Here is a 20,353-nt window from a genome sequence, read left to right as displayed (position 1 = left end):
TATTCCAATCACGTACCACTCTATGAGAGAAAAATCTAGCTCTCGCCCCCTTCTTAGCAGTATACATTCTCAGTTTCCCTCTTGTTCTTTTCCCACCCTCCATAAATTGAAAAATTCCATCAACTTAAATCCTGCATGACCCTTTCAGAAGTCTCAATCATATCTCCCCTCTTTCTCCTGTTTGCTAGTGTCTGCAGTCTACAAATTCTCAATCTGTCTTCATAATCAGTATTCTGATTTTCCATTCCATTTTTAATGTTCTCTTTTGCATTCTCTCTTTCTCTCTCTCTTTCCACTATATCAAAATCATAATGGAAACCAGGAGACCAGACCTGCACACAATAGTCCAAGTGAGGTCTTATCAAGGCCTTGTAAAGAGGCAAAATGACATCCTTATCTTTGCATGTGAATATTCATTTCTCATTGCAATTATCTTTTGAGTTGTATTTGCAATCTTTGCTACATGACCCCTGAACCTCAACTTCCTGTCTACTCTTCCCATCTATTAGGACAGGTTTAGGAGACAGTTTGGAGCTATAGCATGGAATGAGGAGTTGAACAGTAAGGAAATAATGCTGCTTGGGAACTGACAAAGAAATATATAACCACATCAAAGTGTGAATGTATTCCAAAGGTCAAAAGACTGAATAAGGTGGGTGTAAAATGGATGAATGAGGAGCTTAAGTATGAAATCTGGAAGAAGAATACACTTTGGAGGCCATACAAGATGAATAATGGTAATAATTAGTTACATGAAGAGTATAAAGAATAAGCCAGAGAGTGACTCAGTTAGTAAGGACAACAAAAGTGCAGAAGTGCAAAAGTGCTCAGTTAGTAAGGACAACAAAAGTGCAGAAGTGCAAAAGTGCTCAGTAAGGACAACAAAAGAAGTTATATATATGAGCAGAAATTGGCAAATCAGGCAAAGAAAAAAATCCCTAGAGAGTTTTTTAGATATGTGGCAAGTAGAAGGAAGAATAATTATGGTAAGATAATGTTAATGGATGAAGATGGTAGAATGGTAACTGCTGCAGAAGACATTGTTGAGGTATTCAATGATTAATTTATTAGGATGTTTCATCCTCATCAGTGTGGAATCATGAGGAACTTGTAGAGGACATAGGAGAGGATGGCTTAATTGTGAGTAAGCAGAAGTTATTTGAGGAAATTAAATAAACTTCATGTCACTAAGGTGATAGGATTTGATGACATATCACCATGCATCTTAAGGGAATTGGCAGTAGCATTGACATTCCTTTTAATAAGATTTACAACAGCACAAGTTCCAAAGGAGTGGAAGGAAGATAAAATTGTTCCACTGCATAAAGGTGGTGATAAGGCTGTGGCTACAAATTATAGGCCAATCTGTATATCTAAAGTAGTGGTGAAGGTACTAGAGAGATTGGTGAGAAGTAGGATACAGAAATGGATTGATAACAACAATATTCTCTGTGGTTATCAGCATGGGTTTATTAAAGGGAGATCATGTTTTACTAACTTATGTATTATAACAAGGTGACAAATGCCTTGGATAAGGGCGATGCATATGCAGTGGTATAACTTAGATTTTGCAAAAGCTTTTGATAGACTGCCACACTCTCTTCTCTCCTCTCCTGTAGTCCTACATGAACCATTGGGTCACTCATGGCTGATAGATGATGTTCTTTGTTAGTCCCTCCAATCATCTCAGTCTCTTGTTCTTGATGTCAGTTGAGAAAGGGAGGAATTTGTCCATTTTTTGATGTTATCAGTCCATTTTAATCGAGGTCATCCCCTAACCCTTGATCCTAGAACGATTCCTTCTCGTGCTTGCTTTGGAAATTCCATTAGCCCTCTCCATGTCCAAACCATTTCATCTCTTCTTCTGATAACTGTCAGAATATTTTCCCTTTTTTCCCCATCTGTTGAATCAATCAGTTTTCGGACATTTTCATTAGTTTTGTGAGAGGTATAGGGAATTCTCAAAAGTCTTCTGTAAGTTTTCATTTCAAAAGACAGGCGTCTCCTCTCATCTTCCCTCAATAAAGTCCAGGCCTCACAACCATACAAGAGGAGAGAATTCACCAAAGTGTCAATTAGTCTTAGTCTAGTTGTGATTGCTATCTGTTATCTCTCCACAATGGTTTTAACTTCTGTAGGGCCACAGTTGCCTTAGCAATTCAGTATTTAATGTCGGTTTTTGAGTGACCATCTTGACTCAGCATGCTTCCTAGATAAGTGAACTTGTTTACATTCTCAATTTTTTTATTGTCAGTTTTTTAGCTCTTTAAGGGTTCAGTGTCTGATTTTGAGGTTATTTATGTTTTTAGCAGGTTTATGTATAATCCATATTTTTTTAATGTTCTGAAAAGCGGCTGGTTATCTCTTGTAATTCTTCTCTTTCTGCCAGAAGATCGATATCGTCTGCAAAACGCAAGTTGTTTATTCTTAGTCTACCAACTACTATTCTAGTGTCATATTCATGAAGAGCTTCGTCTGTCTATGACATATTCCAGAAAACAATTAAAACGAAGGGGGGGGACAAGATGCACCCCTGTCTTACCCATTACCCATTCTGCCTGGAACAGTTCACTGCTGTAATTTTTAATTTCAATTCTCATATCAGATGAGGAATAAAGAGATTTAATAATCCTAATGATTTTATTGTCTATACCATATTGTTCTAAAATTTTCCATAATGCCTTGTGCCATATCGAGTCAAAAGCTTTTTGAAGGTCTAAAAAGTTGTGACAGATTATTTTGTTATGTTCTATGTTCCTTTGGATCTTGTTCCTTTGTATAAGGCTTTGATTAGGCATGGATTATTGTGCCCAGATTTGGTCACCTGGTTTTCAGAAGGATGTTGGAAAAAGGTCAAAAGGCAATTGACTAAGGTAGTTTCTGACCTCTGTAATGTCAAGGAAAGATTGAGAAGATGCAATTTGCAGAGTCTGGTGGACAGGAGGAAGAGGGAAGATATGATAGAGACCTACAAGTTGGTAAGGGGTTGTTATAGGATCGATGCTGGAGAAGATCTACAGAAAATAGGGGAGTGAGAGGCAGGTTTTTCTCGTGCAGAGTTGTAAATGATTGGAATGCCTTGCCTGAGAGTGTGGTGTCTGCAAGGAGTTTGAATGTGTTCAAGGCACGGTTTGATGAGGTGTGTGTGTGTGATAAAAGGACCTCCCAGATGAGTCTTTGACTCCATGAGGTCTTGGGTAATAATAATAATAATAATAATAATGTATTTTTCGCCTACTATGTGTATTGTAAAAATATGGTCTATTGTATTTCTGGACCTCTGGAAACCTGCTTGTTCATCTGATAGTCTGCTTTCTATTTTCTTTTCAATTCTTGACAATAATATTTTTAACAGAATTTTACTTGGATGGCTAATAAGGCTTATTGTTCTACAGTTGCTACATTTATTGCTGTTTCCCTTTTTAGGAATAGGTAGGACAGAAGTCTGCCAATCAGAAGGCCAAGTCTCTGTGTTCCATACATCCTGAAATAAATTTAGCAAAGTGTCTATGATGATGTCACCTCCTTCACTCATCAGTTCCATTGTAACACCATCAATTCCCGGTGATTTTTCTATTTTTGAGGAGCTAACTGCTGCAATGACTTCTAATATTGAGTAATCTCCTTCTTCCGAACCTCCTGGCAAAATTCCGTCCAAAATATCATCAGTCAGTTGAGGGTCCTTTTGAAACAGCTTGGTTGCGTAACATTTCCATCTATCAACTATTTTCTGGTTATCTGTGATAAGAATTCCATCTTCATCTTCTATACTCCAATTAATTGTAGTTAAAGGTTTGGTTAATTTATTAATAATTTGAAAAGCACTTTTAGGATTATTTTTATTTAGGTCCTCTTCTATGTTTTTGCATTTATCTAGTATCCATAGATTTCTAGCATGTTTGACTTCTTTTTTAATAATCTTGGTAATATTTTTATACTGTTCTCTATTGTCACCACTATTAATATGAGATTTAAAATTTCTTCTTTGATCTCATAGGTCCAAAATATTTTTAGTTATCCATGGTTTATTAACTTTCCTTTTGTATCCAAGAATTTCTTCAGCTGTTTCAGTTATATTTTATGAGAAGTATTTGGTTTCAGATTCGATATTATTATATTTTTTGAAGCTTGTGTCAAAAAATTTGTTTTAATTTGTATTTATAATGTATTTATTTGGGGATCTTTAATTTTTCTATATTATATCTTTTGCAAGTTGATTTTGTAGGTAATATTTCCCTTATTTTCATGTTCACAGTTGTGATGACCATATTGTGGTCACTGCCAATGTCGGCTCCAGGAAATGATTTGGTTCATGTGAAGTGATGGAATTTTTAAATTTTGTGCTTATAAGGATAAAGTCAATTTGGTTTTGTGTTTTACCATCAGGGGAAGTCCATGTCCATCTTCTGGAAGGTTTATTGGGAAATAGAGTGTTAGTAATGGTGAGTTCATTTTGTGAGGCAAAATTGATCAATTCAAAACCTCTTTTGTTTGTCTCCCCATAGCCATATGGTTTGACAAATGGGTGAAAATCTTTACTATGTCTGTTCCAATTTTGGTATTCCAATTGCCCTGTACAATCAAAAGGTCTTTTCTATTCGCTCTGGTGATTGTTGCATTAAGTTGACCATAAAACTTCTCTACTTCAGAGGCCTTGTGGACTGCTACACTACAAGCTGTTAAATAAATCGAAACCAATGGGATTGGATAATAGATTTCTCAGTTGGATCAGTGACTGGCGCTGTTAGATAGGTATCAGAAAGTTGTATATCCCACAAGAGGAAGATCACTAGTGGCATGCCGCAGGGATCAGTTTTGGGACATTTGTGGTTCAATTTGTATATTAATGATATTGAGATGACATTAATTAGTGATATGCAGTTGTTTGCAGATAATGCAAAATTGGGATAGTGCAATGCAGAGTCAAGCAGATGTTATGCCCTCACAGGAGGACTTGAATAGATTGCATGTATGGGCAGGTGAGTGGAACTGTCATTTCAGTGTTGCAAAGTGTAATGTTTAGTGTAAAGTGTTTGCATCCCACCATTGCAATTTTGCAATGGTGGGATGCAAAGAACACACTTGGTAGGGAAACTTTAAAGGAGGTTGAGGAGATGAGAGATTATTATTATTACTACGTGACACCTCCAGGGAGTTCAAAGACTCATTGAGGGAGGGCACCCACTCCACAACTCTCCTCCTCCACCACTCAATCCTCCAACCACAACTATACCAACACTATCTACTGTCTATTCCATGGACTTCCATGGACAATCGCAAACATCCATGCCCACGCAGGATTTGAACCCATAGCCTTTTGGCTGGAATGTGGATACCCAAACCACCTGGCCAACCAGGCTGGAAAAATCTGAGAGTGGTGGTGGACAAGGACCTAAAATTCAGGTACCACATTGCACAAATTGTGAAGATGTTACATTGGATAATGGCAATGATGTGGAGGACTCTGACATGCAGAAATAAATGGATTATTGTGCACAGATTTGGTCATTGGGTTTTCATGTTGATGAGGATATGTTAGAAATGGTCCACAGAAGATTCACAAAGGTAATCAGCAACCTTTGGAATATGGAGTATGAGGGCATATTGAGAGAATGTAAATTGCAAAGTCTTGTGAATAGGAGGAGGAGGGGAGATATGATTGAGACATATAAGCTAGTCAGGGGGTTGTTATAAGGTTGACATGGAAGAGATTTTTCATAAAATGGGATGGGGGGGGGGGAACAAGAGGCAAGCACTGGAAACTGCATAAATAATATGTTAGTATGCATTATTTCATAAAAAATAATAGTTATGAGTAACCAACATATAAGCCTATCTATCAGAAGCGCTATAAACTACAAACTTCTTTCATGATTACTGTCATCCTGTGAAATTGGTCATATAATGAACAGTAACCATGCAGGGTGTGTATTAGCAGAAGTAGTATTAAATATGTTTCTCCAGCAGAGGCTGTATATATTGACATTGAATGATGTTGAAATCATACACATTATGATTTCCAGTGGTGAGACTGACTGAAGGACAATGGCTTATATTGTCCACAACTGTGGATACAGAAAAATAAACATGACACAAATGAAAATTCAAGGCATTTCAACTTTTGGTTTAAATTGAACAATTTTTGTAGATTATGCAACATGAGATGAAATTCTGTGCTATAGTTCATATATAAAAACATGTTTTTTTGAATATATTGTTGTGATAATGAGTGACATGACTTTTCAAGAATGCTACTCCATTTATCATCCATTAAGTTAGTATTGTATTTGTTTATTGTTTTGTAGATTACAGAAAACTGAAGATTAAAGATATCAAAAATGAATTATATCCACATGAAAAAGGCACTTTATAAATGGAATCCTGACATTTCATTGCATCTGCTAAGGACACCCTTTTTTGTTTTATTATTTATATGTAAGTTACCATAGTTTTATTGAGAGATAGATGATTGTCTTGCTTTATATAATTTTTTAAAAAATATATTTTATAATTTCTTGAGATATTCTTTGAAATATTTTAATATTAAACCTCTGCATCATTAAATCCCTTTATTGATTATATATTAAAACTAGAATTTGCTTCTTTTTTTTATTGTATCTTGATGTTCACAATTTAATTTGATATTCTCTATTCATTACTGTATTTTTAAGGAAATTACAGCATACACTAATTATATTATTATTATTATTCAGGCCTCCATGGAGTCAAAAAAACTCATCGTGGGAAGTAATTCCTAGGAAACACAAAATATCATACCACTCATTGACTGACTCACCACTCTATCAGGCAACGCATTCCACAGTTCAACCACCCTCCATGCAAAGAAACCACTCCTCACTCTCTTGCTTGCAGCTTCCTTTCGTAACCTCCAGGGATGGTCCCTTGTCATCGCTCCTTCCTGCTGTTCCAACAAGCGAAAGAACTCCCCAGTGTCGACCCTGTGACTATCTCTCAACAGTTTAAAAATCTCAATCATATTACCTTTCCTTCTTCCAGCTACCAAACTCTGCAGTCCACATTCCCTCAGTCGATCCTCATAACTGACATTGTACAGTCATGAAACCATCTTTGTTATCTGCCTCTGTACCCTTATTATTATTATTATTATTATTATTAAAACAAGACCTCATGGAGTCAAAGACTCATCTAGGAGGTCCTTTTATCTTACACACACATCTCATCATACCGTGTCTTAAACACATTCAAACTACTTGCAGACACCACGCTCTCAGGCAGGGCATTCCAATCACTCACAACTCTGCACGAAAAAAACCTGCCTCTCACTCCCTTACTCACACCCTCCTTATACAGTTTCCAGGGATGACCTCTGGTTCTCCCCTGATCTCCCACTATTCTCTGTAGAACTTCTCCACCATTGATCCTATAACAACCCCTTACCAACTTGTAGGTCTCTATCATATCTCCCCTCTTCCTTCTCTCCACGAGACTCTGCAAATTACATCTTTTCAATCTTTCCTCATACTCAACATTCCAGAGGTCAGAAACTACCTTAGTCATTCGCCTTTGGACCCTTTCCAACATCTCTTCATCCTTCTGAAAACCCGGTGACCAAATCTGGGCACAATAGTCCAAGTGCGGCCTAATCAAAGCCTTATACATTGGAACAAGTATCTCCCTACTTCTACATGTCAGTGTCCTCCGCATCATTCCCAGAAGTCTTTGTGTTGTCTTCACAATTTTGGCAATGTGTCCCCTAAATTTTAGATCCTTATCCACTATCACCCCCAGATCTCTTATTTCCTCTACTTCCAACAATATATTCTCACCAAGCATAAATTCTGCATCCCATCTTTGTTTTCCAAATTTTAAAACCTTACATTTTGCAACATTGAACTCGCATCCCCATTTGCTTGCCCAATCACTCAATTTATTCAAGTCTTCTTGCAAGGCCACAACATCTTCACTACTCTTTATGGTTCGTCCCAACTTTGCATCATCTGCAAACAACTGAATATCTCCATCCAAATCTTCACCAATATCATTAATATATAAGTTAAATAGTAATGGCCCTAAAACAGACCCCTGAGGCACTCCACTAGTGACTTTCCTTTTCCTGGATATTGCACCCCCATACACAACTTGTTGATACCTATCAGATAGCCAGTCTCCAATCCAATGCACTAATCTAATATCCAACCCCATCTGCTCTAGTTTGACTGTCAACTTATCATGAGGTACTCTATCAAAAGCTTTTGCGAAATCCAAGTATATTATTATTATTATTATTATTATTATTATTATTATTATTATTATTAAACAAGACCTCATGGAGTCAAAGACTCATCTAGGAGGTCCTTTTATCTCACACACATCTCATCATACCGGGTCTTAAACACATTCAAACTCCTTGCAGACACCACACTCTCAGGCAAGGCATTCCAATCATTCACAACTCTGCACGAAAAAAACCTGCCTCTCACTCCCCTACTCACACCCTCTTTATACAGTTTCCAGGGATGACCTCTGGTTCTCCCCTGATCTCCCACTATTCGCTGTAGAACTTCTCCACCATTGATCCTATAGCAACCCCTTACCAACTTGTAGGTCTCTATCATATCTCCCCTCTTCCTTCTCTCCACTAGTCTCTGCAAATTACATCTTTTCAATCTTTCCTCATACTCGACATTCCAGAGGTCAGAAACTACCTTAGTCAGTCGCCTTTGGACCCTTTCCAACATCTCCTCATCCTTCTGAAAACCAGGTGACCAAATCTGGGCACAATAGTCCATGTGTGGCCTAATCAAAGCCTTATACAATGGAACAAGAATCTCCCTACTTCTACACGTCAGTGTCCTCCTCATCATTCCCAGAAGTCTTTGTGTTGTCTTCACAATTTTGGCGATATTACTGTGTATCCTTCTCCTCTGTCCAAGGAAGCAGTCACTTTATTGTAATAAGTAAGTAGATTACTAAAACATGACCTCCCTTTAGCAAATCCATGCTGTCCATCAAAAATTATACCATTGTTGTCAACCCAACTCTGGATCCTAGTTCTCACAAGCTTCTCCACAACACCTGACACACAGATAGGCCTATAGTTTGATGCTTGAGTTCGATCACCTCCTTTATGAAGTGGCACAATCTTGCCCTCCTTCCACTCTCTAGGAACTTGACCAAGTGCAAGACTCGTATTAAAAAAATATGTCGAGGCAGGTGTCAACTCTCTAGCACACTCCTTCAGAATACGTGGTGATATATTATCAAGTCCCACAGCCTTATTTACATCTAGTTTACTCAACTCCCCAAACACCTCTTGCTCACTTACAGTCAGTCTCTCCTCCCCATCATCAACTGCTCTTAATCTCTCCATGAAGTCACATTCACAAGATTGAAAGATCTTTATGAATTGCTCATTAAGTATCTCCACAACACATTCTGCAACAGCTGTCTTTATACCATTTCCTCCAATCAATGTCATCCTTCCATAATCATTCTTTCTTTTGCTGGCTACATATCGAAAGAACTCCCTAGGATTCTTTTTGGCTACATTAGCTAACTGCTGTTCATACCTCTCTTTAGCTACTCTCACCAACCAAGTCACCCTCCTTGCCTGGTCTTTGTAGACCTCATGAAATTGGTTACTTCCACTTCTCTTATGCTGTCTCCACAATGCCTTTTTTTTCTGTATTGCATGCTTAATCTCTTTATTCATCCATCTCACACCTACCTTATTTAACCTTCTCACCCATGGTATACATTTAGACATTGCATCTACTAAATAGTTTTTGAAAATCCCCCAAGCTGCATTGATCTCTTTTCCAGCTAACTCCTCATTCCATGCTACATCTGCAAGCTGTCTCCTGAGCTCTTCATAATCACCCCCCTTGTAGTTCCACATATACCCTTTTTTTACAGGGGTCCTTGCACTGCTGGCAACCACCCAGGTAATCACCTCATGGTCACTTTCACCAATTGGTGGATGATTTGACACCTCATTTATAATTACATCCTCCGATGAGATGACCAAATCCAAGACCCTTAATTTTCCAAGACCCTTTCCACAGTTAATTTATCCCCTTCAAATCCTGAGGACCAAATTTGAGAACAGTAGTCTAAGTGTGGTCTGATGAGGGTCTTATGCAATGGAACGATGCAGGTCAGCATCCTTCTCAGTATTGCAGCAATCCTCTGGGTTACCTTCACCACCTTTGCAATATGTTCCCTGAATTTCAGGTTTCTATCAATCATCACCCCCAAGATTTCTTGGCTCCCCCGCTTCCTCCAGTACAGTTCCTCCAGTCGAGTATGCAGCCTCCCATTAATATCCCAAACTTCAAGACTTTACATTTTGCTGCATTAAACCGAGACCTCCCTCCCCATTCTGCCCATTTGTCTAGTTTATTCACATCCTTTTGCAGGGCTGTCACATCAGCACTATTACTAATAACCCTTCCCAGCTTCACATTATCTGCAAACAACTGAATATCCCCCTGCAATTCACTGACAATGTCATTGATATAAAAGTTAGATAAAGGTTAATTATTAATTATAATAAATATAATTAATGCTTCTGATTTTTTGGCAAAATTAAATTGCCATCATCAGAGAGTATGGTACAGTATATGTGCACATAGGAACAAACAATGGGTAAATGAGGCTGGAGAATTATGGCAAAGAAAGTTGAGCCTAAAGTCCTAATATTACCCCCAGTTGGCTAATGAAATGTCTTGGCTGTTGGGCTGAAGTTTGGTGTATGAGTGCTTTCCAAATTTGAAGCATTTTCATGCAAACAAATTTGTTGAGGTTTGGGTAGTTTCTTAAGGTTGAGGAAGATTCTAGGAATAATCTTTCATATTTATATTTGCTGCAGTGCATAGAGTGGCCTTCTTCCAGCATATCCTGTGGTGGCTGTCCAAAGCATGGTCGGCAATCCTGTTCTACCACTACAGCTACTCAGGACTTCCTGGACCTTGCTTTGGAACTCACCACATTCTTAGAATCTGCCTCAGGCTTAAAAAACTACCCAAACCACAAAAAGTGAGGTTTGAGTAGCTTTGTGTTGGTGAGGTATGGGATTGGCTATTTGATAGTTATCAGCAATTTGCATATGAGAGAGCACTATTCAAGAAACGGAAAGTCACTATTAGCATGCTGCAATAATTTGCTTTGGTAATGTTACTGTTTAACTTATATATTAATGATATTTGGAAGTATTTAAATGGGAATGTGTAGTTGTTTGCCAAACTTAGGAAGAACAATGACGTGTAGAGAATTTGAATAGACTGTCTGAATAGGCAAGTGAGTTGGACTACTTTTTAAGCTTAAGGTTTTAAAATTTGGAGGACAAGATTGGGATGCAGAGTGTATGTTGGTGAGGGTTATATTGGAAAAAGGTGGAGGAAGTAAAGGATCTGGGAATGATTGTGGCCAATTATTTCAGATTTAGGTGCCATATTGCTAGAATTGTGAGAATGTTACAAATGGCACATTGATGATGAGGAAAATAACATTTAAAAGTACCATAAGAGGTTATGGCACCAATGCATGAGGCATTGAACAGGCTGCATGTGGATTACTTTACTCAGGCATGGTTTCCTGGATTTTCAGGACAGACTGAGGAATATCTTTCCGAGTTGTGGATAAAAGAAATATGATAGCATTCAAAACTGGAATAATCTTTTATTGATACATGCAATCAATCAATTATTCCAAGATATCCAGTTATAAATATTTTGGAACAGAAAAATATTTCAAATCCAGATCTATACTACTAAACATTTTGCTCATTTATTCACAAATAAAATTATCATTAGTGTGTGTGTGTGTGTGTGTGTGCGTGTGTGTGTGTGTGAGAGAGAGAGAGAGAGAAAACTTAGTAGGGCTAAGTAAAAGAATTCACCAAAGAAAACCTATAGCAGTTTTTTTTCCTTCTTTCAAATTTGAATGGTAGGTATGAGACATTGAAATTAAGTGGCTCATATTGATCAGCAATTTCATCTGATAGGCAGAGTATTAACAAAAGGAAGGACATTGTTCTGTTAGATTCTTATAGGTGAATAAACAGGAAATTTTGTTATAAACATAAAATTTGAATGTCTTGATTATATAGTTTTGCAATGACAGTAAACAGGAACAGATATTTGAGAAGCAAAACAGGAGCAAAAACAGGACATAAAGATTTGTACGATGATGGACTGCATTTAAATTATTATTATTATTATTATTCAGGCATCCATTGGAGTCAAAAGACTCATCGTGGGAGGTCCTTCCTAAGAACATAAAGTCTGTCAAGACTCATCGAGGGGAGGTCCTCCCCCCTAAGAAACACAAAGTCTATCATACCACTCCTTAAACTCATTGACCGTTCTCGCTCTCACCACTCCATCAGACAATGCATTCCACCGTTCAACCACCCTCCACGCAAAGAAACCACTCCTCACCCTCTTGCTCACAGTTTCCTTTCGTAACTTCCAGGGTTGGCCTCTTGTCATCACTCCTTCCCGCTGTTCAACAAGCGAAAGAACTCCCCAGTGTCAACCCTGTAACCACCTCTCAACAGTTTAAAAGTCTCAATCATATCACCTCTCCTTCTTCTATTCACCAAACTCTGCAGTCCACATTCCCTCAGCCGATCCTCATAACTATCCTTGTACAGTCCTGAGACCATCTTTGTCATCCGTCTTTGTATCTTTTCCACAGTTAATTTATCCCCTTCAAATCCTGGGGACCAAATCTGAAAACAATAGTCCAAGTGTGGTCTGATCAGAGACTTATACAACAGAATGATAACCCTCTTATCCCTGCAGGTCAGTGTCCTTCTCATAATTGCAGCAATCAACTGTGTTACCTTCACCACCTTTGCAATATGTCCCCTAAACTTCAGGTTTCTATCAATCGTCAACCCCAGATCTCTTGTCTCTCCTACTTCCTCCAGTATAACTCCTCCCATAGAGTATGCAGCATCCCATCGATGTTTCCCAAACCTCAAGACCTTACATTTTGCTGCATTAAACTGACAACCCCCATTCATTTGCCCATCTATCTAGCTTATTCAAATCCTCTTGCAGGGCTACCACATCTGCACTATTACTAATAATCCTTCCCAGCTTCGCATCATCTGCAAACAACTGAATATCCCCTTGTAATCCACTGGCAATGTCATTGATATAAAGGTTAAACAATATAGGTCCTAGTACTGAGCCCTGTGGGACCCCACTTGTAACCCTCTGCCTCCTTGAAACTGCTCCACCATACACAACTCTCTGATACCTATCAGACAGCCAATCCTGAATCCAGTTGACCAATCTGACATCCAGACTCACGTGCTGCAACTTAAATATCAGCTTATCATGTGGCACCCTGTCAAATGCCTTCGCTAAGTCTAAGAAAATTGCAGTATATGCCTTTCCCTCATCCAATGTTCTTGTAACTTTATTATAAAAGGCTAGCATATTGCTAAAACAAGAGCACCCTTTCACAAATCCATGTTGACTCTCACAGATAACATTACCCTCATCTGCCCAATGCTGTATACGGTCCCTCACTACTTTCTCCAAGATCTTAACAACTACTAATGACACACAAACTGGTCTATAATTAGACACTTCCAGTCTGCTACCACCCTTATGCAAAGGCACTATCTTACCTTCCTTCCATTCCCTGGGCACCTTTGCCGAAGCCAGACTTTCATTGAAAAGCCAGGTTAAAGGCACTGTCAGTTCCCTAGCACATTCTCTCAAAACTCGTGGTGAAATACTATCCAGTCCCAAAGCTTTACTGACATCCAGAGTACTCAGTATCTGAAACACACTCTCCTCCTGTACCTCTAAACCTCAAACCAGCCCTATCCCTCTAGCATTAAAACTGACATCTCCAGGATGAAATACTCCAATAAAGTGTTCATTGAACAATTCCACTATGTCCTCTGCATCAGTCACTCTATTCCCATTTTTATCCCACAATATCATTCTTCCACAGTCATTTCTTCTCCTACTGGTCACATAGCTAAAAAATTCCCTAGGATTTTCTTTGGATCTTAGGGCCAATCTCCTCTCATATTCCAGTTTCGCTTTCCTTACCACACTAGTCACTCTTCTGGCCTGTGTCTTATATTCTTCATGCACCTTCTCTTCACCTGTCTCCTTATATCTCTTCCGTAGCCTCTTTTTTGCATGCAATTCCTGTTTAATATTGTTTGTCATCCACTTTACTCCAAATTGTGTCCTCTTCTTCACTCGTGGTATACAACTTACCATTGCTGCTAACAAATATTGTTTCACAATTTCCCATGCACTAATGATATCTCGGCCTTCCAATTCCTTCCTCCATGAAACTTCCCGAAGTTGACGTCTAAGACTATTATAATCACCTGCATTATAATTCGACAAAAGTTCCCATCTCTTTGATACTCCTGCATGTCTATTCATTTTCCAAGTCAAAACCATATGGTCACTCTCTCCAACTGGTGGGAGAGATGTCAACTCAGTTATTATCAACTCTTCTGATGCTATAACCAAATCCAAAACTCTTGAACCTCTTGTTCCCTCTGTTACATGTTGCCTAAGACATTTGTCCCTCAAGAATTCTAGAAATTTCATTCCCCTATTGCTACATGCATCTTCCTCTCTCCAATTTATACTACTGTAGTTAAAATCTCCCATAACAATCATTCTTCTTGCACTTGCCAAACTTAGCTGTCTAAACATCTCCTGGTCCCCATCCTCTGTGCTCCTGGGTCTGTAGCAACACCCCACTAAATATCCTGTCTTGCCTGCCTCTACCTCACACCATACACTCTCGAAATCATTTGTCTCACTACCTTCCAAAGCCTCCATTCTTAGAGGACATAGGTCATCACTTATCATAAGCAGTACCCCACCACCACGCTTTCCCCTCCTCAATGAATCTTTCCCCTCCAAATAAATTCAGAGTTAAGTGTCTAGAGAGCTTTGTTCACTGAAGGTGTGGAAGCGCAAAGTCAGGAAAACTAAAGAAATTAGGGTTGATGCAGACAAGTGTATGTATGAAGCCATACTCATGAAGCAAATGAGTGTGCCTTCATATATTTCATACAAACAAGTGCAGATTGTAGTCTCTCAAGCATGACTCTCCTGAATAGGGTAATCAATTCAGGAAGTAAAGCTGGTTGGGGCCTACAGGGATGCTGCAGTTTCTATATACCAATGCCAGAAGTATCAGAAACAAGAGGGAGGAATTTTGGGCCAGGGATTAGTGCCCCCTTGCCAAAAAGTTAGTGCCCCTTGTCATCTGCTGTTAGCTGAGTGAAACTCAGCCAACAACAGATGATGTATTTACAGGGATACAATGTGATGGATTTACTATTTTCTGGGAGGATAGAATAGACAGGATGGAAATGGGATATTGCTGATGATAGCAGATGAATTGCACTCAACAAGAATAGGAGTCAGTCATGCAGATTGCAGTTCTCAGTGAATGGAGGGTGTGAGATTGAGGCCAATAGGACAATATATAAAATTGATTGCTGATCTGATAATGTGAAAGACATGCATCAGCAGATTAGTACAATGAGTATAATTCAAGTAATTATTATGAGGGACTTCAACTTTGGAGACATAGTTATTTGAAGCAGAATGTGACGGAGGGAAATGGGATACAAAAGTGTTGACTCTTGTTATAGAATCAAAAGACCTGCTCATAACTAAGGTGGCTACATTGCTCTGATTGGGAGAAAGTGATCACATGGTCTTGACTTGGGAGGTAGCAATGTGGAAATTCCAATTAAGAAGTGATATATGCAGAACTACAAGGCAGGTGATTATGATACACTTGAGAGGCAGCTTGAAGTACCATGACATAAAGATCTGCAAGAGAAGATTGTTCACAGTGCATGGGGGGATAATGAAGGGGTATCTGGAGGAAACAATATCACACTATATACCCAAGGTCAGGAGGGTAAATCAGGTAAGAGTTAGATGGATGAATATTATCATTAAGCATCAGCTGCGAAGACAATGTTGTGGAGAGTATATAAAGAGAAAGGTGACCAGCTAACTCATGAATAGTGCAAGGACCAGGAAAGAAGGGTGACCAGCATGATAAGGAAGGCAAAATTAGATGATGAGTAGAAATTAGCTGAATATGGAAAGGAAATCCCAAAGAGTTTTTTCTTTCTGTGCAAGTAAAAGGAAGAATGACTCTAGAAGGATAACTTTAATGAGTGCAGATGGTAAAGAGGTAACAGGGGCAGACAAAATTATGGAGCTACTGAGTGATTATTTTGCAAGGGAATATCATCAAAGTAAAGATATTGGTATGACAGAGATGACAAGGACTGATGTGAGAACAGAGATTGAAGAATTGGAGGTACTTAGTATATTGCAGAATCTGAATGTAAATTCAGCTGTGGGATTGGATGGTATATTGGCTTGTGTTTTATGAGAATTTGCAGGGAAACTGGCATTGCCTTTAATAGTTTCAGCTCTGATAGAGTCCCAATAGAGTGAAAGGAGGGCAAAATAAAGGAAGATCCAAGTCTGTGGTAGCAAATTATAGAATTAGTATTTCAGGAGTGCTAGTTAAAGTACTGGAAAAGTTGGTCAAAAAGACAATTGAAGAATGGATAGATAAGAATATGATGCTCTAGGTGGGGACAGTGTGGTATTTTGAAGAGTCTGTCATTCCTTAGTAATGTACTAACTTTTTATAATAGAGTGACAACTGAGTTAAATAAAGGGAATAGCTACATGATGATACTGCTGGATTTTGCAAAGGCATTTAACAGAATATCACATGGAACTCTGTTATGCAAACTGTAACAAATGGGGATGGATAGGAAACTGGTGATGTGAATAAAAGGGTGGCTGATGGATGGATGGATACAAAAAAGTGTAGTATATAGAGGAGCAGAATTCAGGATAAAGCAGGTGCTAGTGGTGTGCTGCAGGGCTCTGTGCTTAGACTACTGCTGTTTAATTTTATTGGAGATATTCAGTTGTTTACTGATGATTTCAAGTTGGGTAGGGTAATAGTTAATGAAATTAATGAAGGTGATATAGAGAGCATGCACATGACTTAAATAGACTGACAATATGGGCAAAACATCATGGATATAAATTTAATGTTGAGAAGTGTAAAGTTATTCATTTCGGAATACAAATATGACAAGCTGTGTATCACATTTAGGGAAATGTGCTGCATGAAATTGATGAAGGATTTGGGAGGTAGTATTAGATAGAGAGCTGAAATTTAGAGGGCATATTGCTAAAGTAGCCAGGACAGTTCACAAGATCACTTGGTTATTGAAGAAAACACCAACAAGGAGAAATAAGGGAATTTTATTATTCCTTTTTATAAAACCTTGATACGACCACATCTGGATTACTGTGTTCAGGTCTAGTTACCTGAGTTTCTTAGGGATGAGAAAGTGGTGGAGAGGATCCAGAGTCAAGTAACCAAGATGGTGTGTGGTCTGTGGAATGCCCCCCCTGGAATGACCAACTTTTACAATCCGCAAGCCCTCAATCTGCCCCCCCTGGAATGACCAACTTTTGCAATCCACAAGCCCTCAATCTACCCCCCCCCCTATGGGGATAGATTGAGGGTTTGTGGATTGCAAAAGTTGGTCAATAGGTGCAAAAGGGGGGGGGGATATAATAGAAACATTTAAGTTATTTAAAGGCTTTTATAGGAGTGATGCAGGGGAAATGTTTCAACACTTTGCTAGAGGGAGCAGAACAAGTGGTCATTCCTGGAAGTTGGGTAAGAGTGTATTTAGCAAGGGCATGAAACCTACATTTTTTGTTAGAGAGTGGTGAATGAATGGGATGTGTTTTCTGATCAGTTGTGAGTGCTTTGTGTGTTAACAGTTTCAAGGAGAGGTATTATGGATACTGTGTTGATAGTTTGGGTCTCCCATGATGAGTCTTAGGACTTCATGGAGATGCTTGTGCAATAATAACATAACAATAATAATAACAATATTAATAAATCTTTAACCATAGGAATTCTTATTACTAGGAAAGATTCAGAATTTATTCATTGCATTGTTAACGTAAATGATATTATGGAATCAGGATCTGCAATGAAATAAGAAAAAAATTCATCATCATCATCAACAACCAAGGGTCCAATGCCCGTAGGTGTCTGCTGCCATCTTGATATGATTCTTCCATTGCATTCTATTTTGTGCAAGTTGACTCAGTTTGTGTATAGAGTTTCTGCACCATTTGACGATGTCATTGCCCCATTCTCTGGTTGGTCTTCCTCTTTTGTTCTTTCCTTCAATCATTCCAAACAGCAATGTTTTTAATTTTCTCTCATCATTCATTCTACATATATGGCCAAATAGACATAGTTTCCTTTTGATTATTTTCTGGATCAGGTTTTCTTTTGGTTGTATTCGTCTGTAGATTTCCTCATTGTTCACTTTCTGTATCCAGCTTATTCTCAAGATCTTGCTATAGCACTTCCTCTCAAATGCTAATATCCTCCTTTCAGATTCTCTCAGGAGTACCCAGGCCTCGCATCCATAGAGCATGCTGCTGAAGATACAGGTTTCTACAATGCACAGTATAGTTTACATCTTTATAGCTCGGCTCTTCCATATTTTGTCCATGGCTTTTAAAATAGTTGTTGCTCTGGCTATTCTAATTTTTATCTCCTTTTTTGAGGTCCAAGTCATGCATCATGTGGCATCCAAAAGATGTGAAGCGTTCCACATTTTCCAGTTGAAATCTGTCTATCGTAACTCTGTTCAGTAACTCCTGTTGTCCGAATATCATTGTTTTAGTTTTTTCAAAGTTGACATTTAGTCCATATCTTTTTCCTTCTGTGTATAGTGTTTGCAATGTCTGTTCCAGCCTTGCTGCATCTTCTTCAATTAGGACGATGTCATCTGCAAAGCAGAGGTAGTTTATTCTCATGCCATTTGTTGAAATGCCTCCATCTTCTTTAATCTTATCTAGTGTTCTTCCCAGATGTATGATGAAGATGATTAGTGATATTGGGTCTCCCTTGACTAGTGGCAAACCAATCTCCAGTCTCACCTGCTATTCTGATTTTTGCTTGTGCTTGGATTCCAAGACAGCCCATGTTATATTTTGGTCAATATTATCAAATGCTTTTTGGAAGTCCACGAAACAGCAATATATCTTTTTGTTCTTTCTTCGAGCTTTCTCTGCTATTAGTCTTAGTGCAAGTATTTGTTGCACTGTACTTCGATCTTGTCGAAATCCGGCTTGCTCATCCAGAAGATGTGCCTCCATATGCCCCTTCAGGCGTTCTGTTAGTATTTTCATCAGCACTTTGTCCAGATGACTTATTAATGCAATAGTTCTGTAATTGGTGCATTCTAAAGCATGCCTTTCTTATGAAGACAACCAAGACCGATTTTTTCCACTCTTCTGGGGCATAACCTGATCTCCATATTTCATTACATTGCTTATGTATTTCTTTTACAACTGATTCTCCCCCATATTTTAGCATCTCACCTATTATGTTGTCATTTCCAGGACTCTTGTTGTTCTTGAGATGTTTTATAGCCTTATTCACCTCCTCTTCCAAGATGTCATTTTCAAAGATCTCTGCTGGTGGAGAGATTGCTTTTAGTTCTTTGATTACTTCTGTTGCAGTATCATTTAGTTGATTTTTATATAGTTCGATGCAATATCTTGCCTATCTGTGTGTATAATTTCTGTCTTGTCCATCAATACTTTACCATTTTCATCTTTGACTGCTACTGATCTTGTTTGCCACTTCCTATTGACATTTCTTATAAGTTTGTAGACCTCTCTAGTTTTGTGTTTTCCAATGTCTTTGCACTGGTCCATTTGACTTTATCAGATCTTGCTACTTTCCATACTTCATTGCATTTTTGACAGTATAACTCATCTGCTGCCTCTGAATTATCTCTTTTAAATTTCAGTTCTCTTTTCTCTTGTACCAATTTTAGGGTTTCCTGAGTTATCCATTTCTGTTGATCTTTTCTCTTTCAGGAATTACTGCCTCTACTGCCTTTTTTTTAACACTGTAGTCAGTCATTCTGCTCTTGTATTTATATTTTGTTTTTCACTTGGGGTCTTAAGCTTAGTTTCCAATATGTTCTGATATGCTCTCTTAGCCTGTCTTCATTTAGTTTTGAGATGTCTCTAGCTTTTTGGAACTTTCCTTTGTACTTCTGTTTCAGTTTTAGTCTTATATTCGCAATTGCTAAGCTGTGGTCCGAATCAATATCAGCTCCTTGGAATGATCTGAACTGTTGAACTGAGGTTCTCCATTTCTGGTCTATTAATATAAGGTTGATCATATTCCTGTGTTTGCCATCAGAGGAGCATCACGTCCATTTATGACAATCTTTTTGTTGGAATTTAGTATTACAAATCATCAGGTTGTT

At 38.3% G+C, this 20,353-nt stretch overlaps 1 protein-coding gene across 2 annotated transcripts in view; it reads left to right on the top strand.

The window, feature by feature from the left end:
• LOC150095025 (N-acetylglucosamine-1-phosphotransferase subunit gamma-like) overlaps nucleotides 1–20,353 on the top strand; it is a 149,636-nt gene that overhangs the window by 35,048 nt on the left and 94,235 nt on the right. For both annotated transcript variants that reach the window (XM_090411382.1, XM_090411381.1), the window contains exon 2: nucleotides 6,306–6,435. In XM_090411382.1, the coding sequence (XP_090267508.1) occupies nucleotides 6,339–6,435 (97 nt within the window). In that variant the 5' untranslated portion in view covers nucleotides 6,306–6,338. The remainder of the gene's footprint in view (nucleotides 1–6,305; nucleotides 6,436–20,353) is intronic.

Source organism: Typopeltis vanoorti, chromosome 21, assembly GCF_054136105.1.
Source record: "Typopeltis vanoorti isolate ZY-2024b chromosome 21, IOZ_Tvanoo_1.0, whole genome shotgun sequence".
NCBI lineage: Eukaryota > Metazoa > Arthropoda > Arachnida > Uropygi > Thelyphonidae > Typopeltis > Typopeltis vanoorti.
The sequence above is the reverse complement of the archived record's forward strand: the minus strand, read 5'-3'. Positions and strand labels throughout refer to the sequence as shown.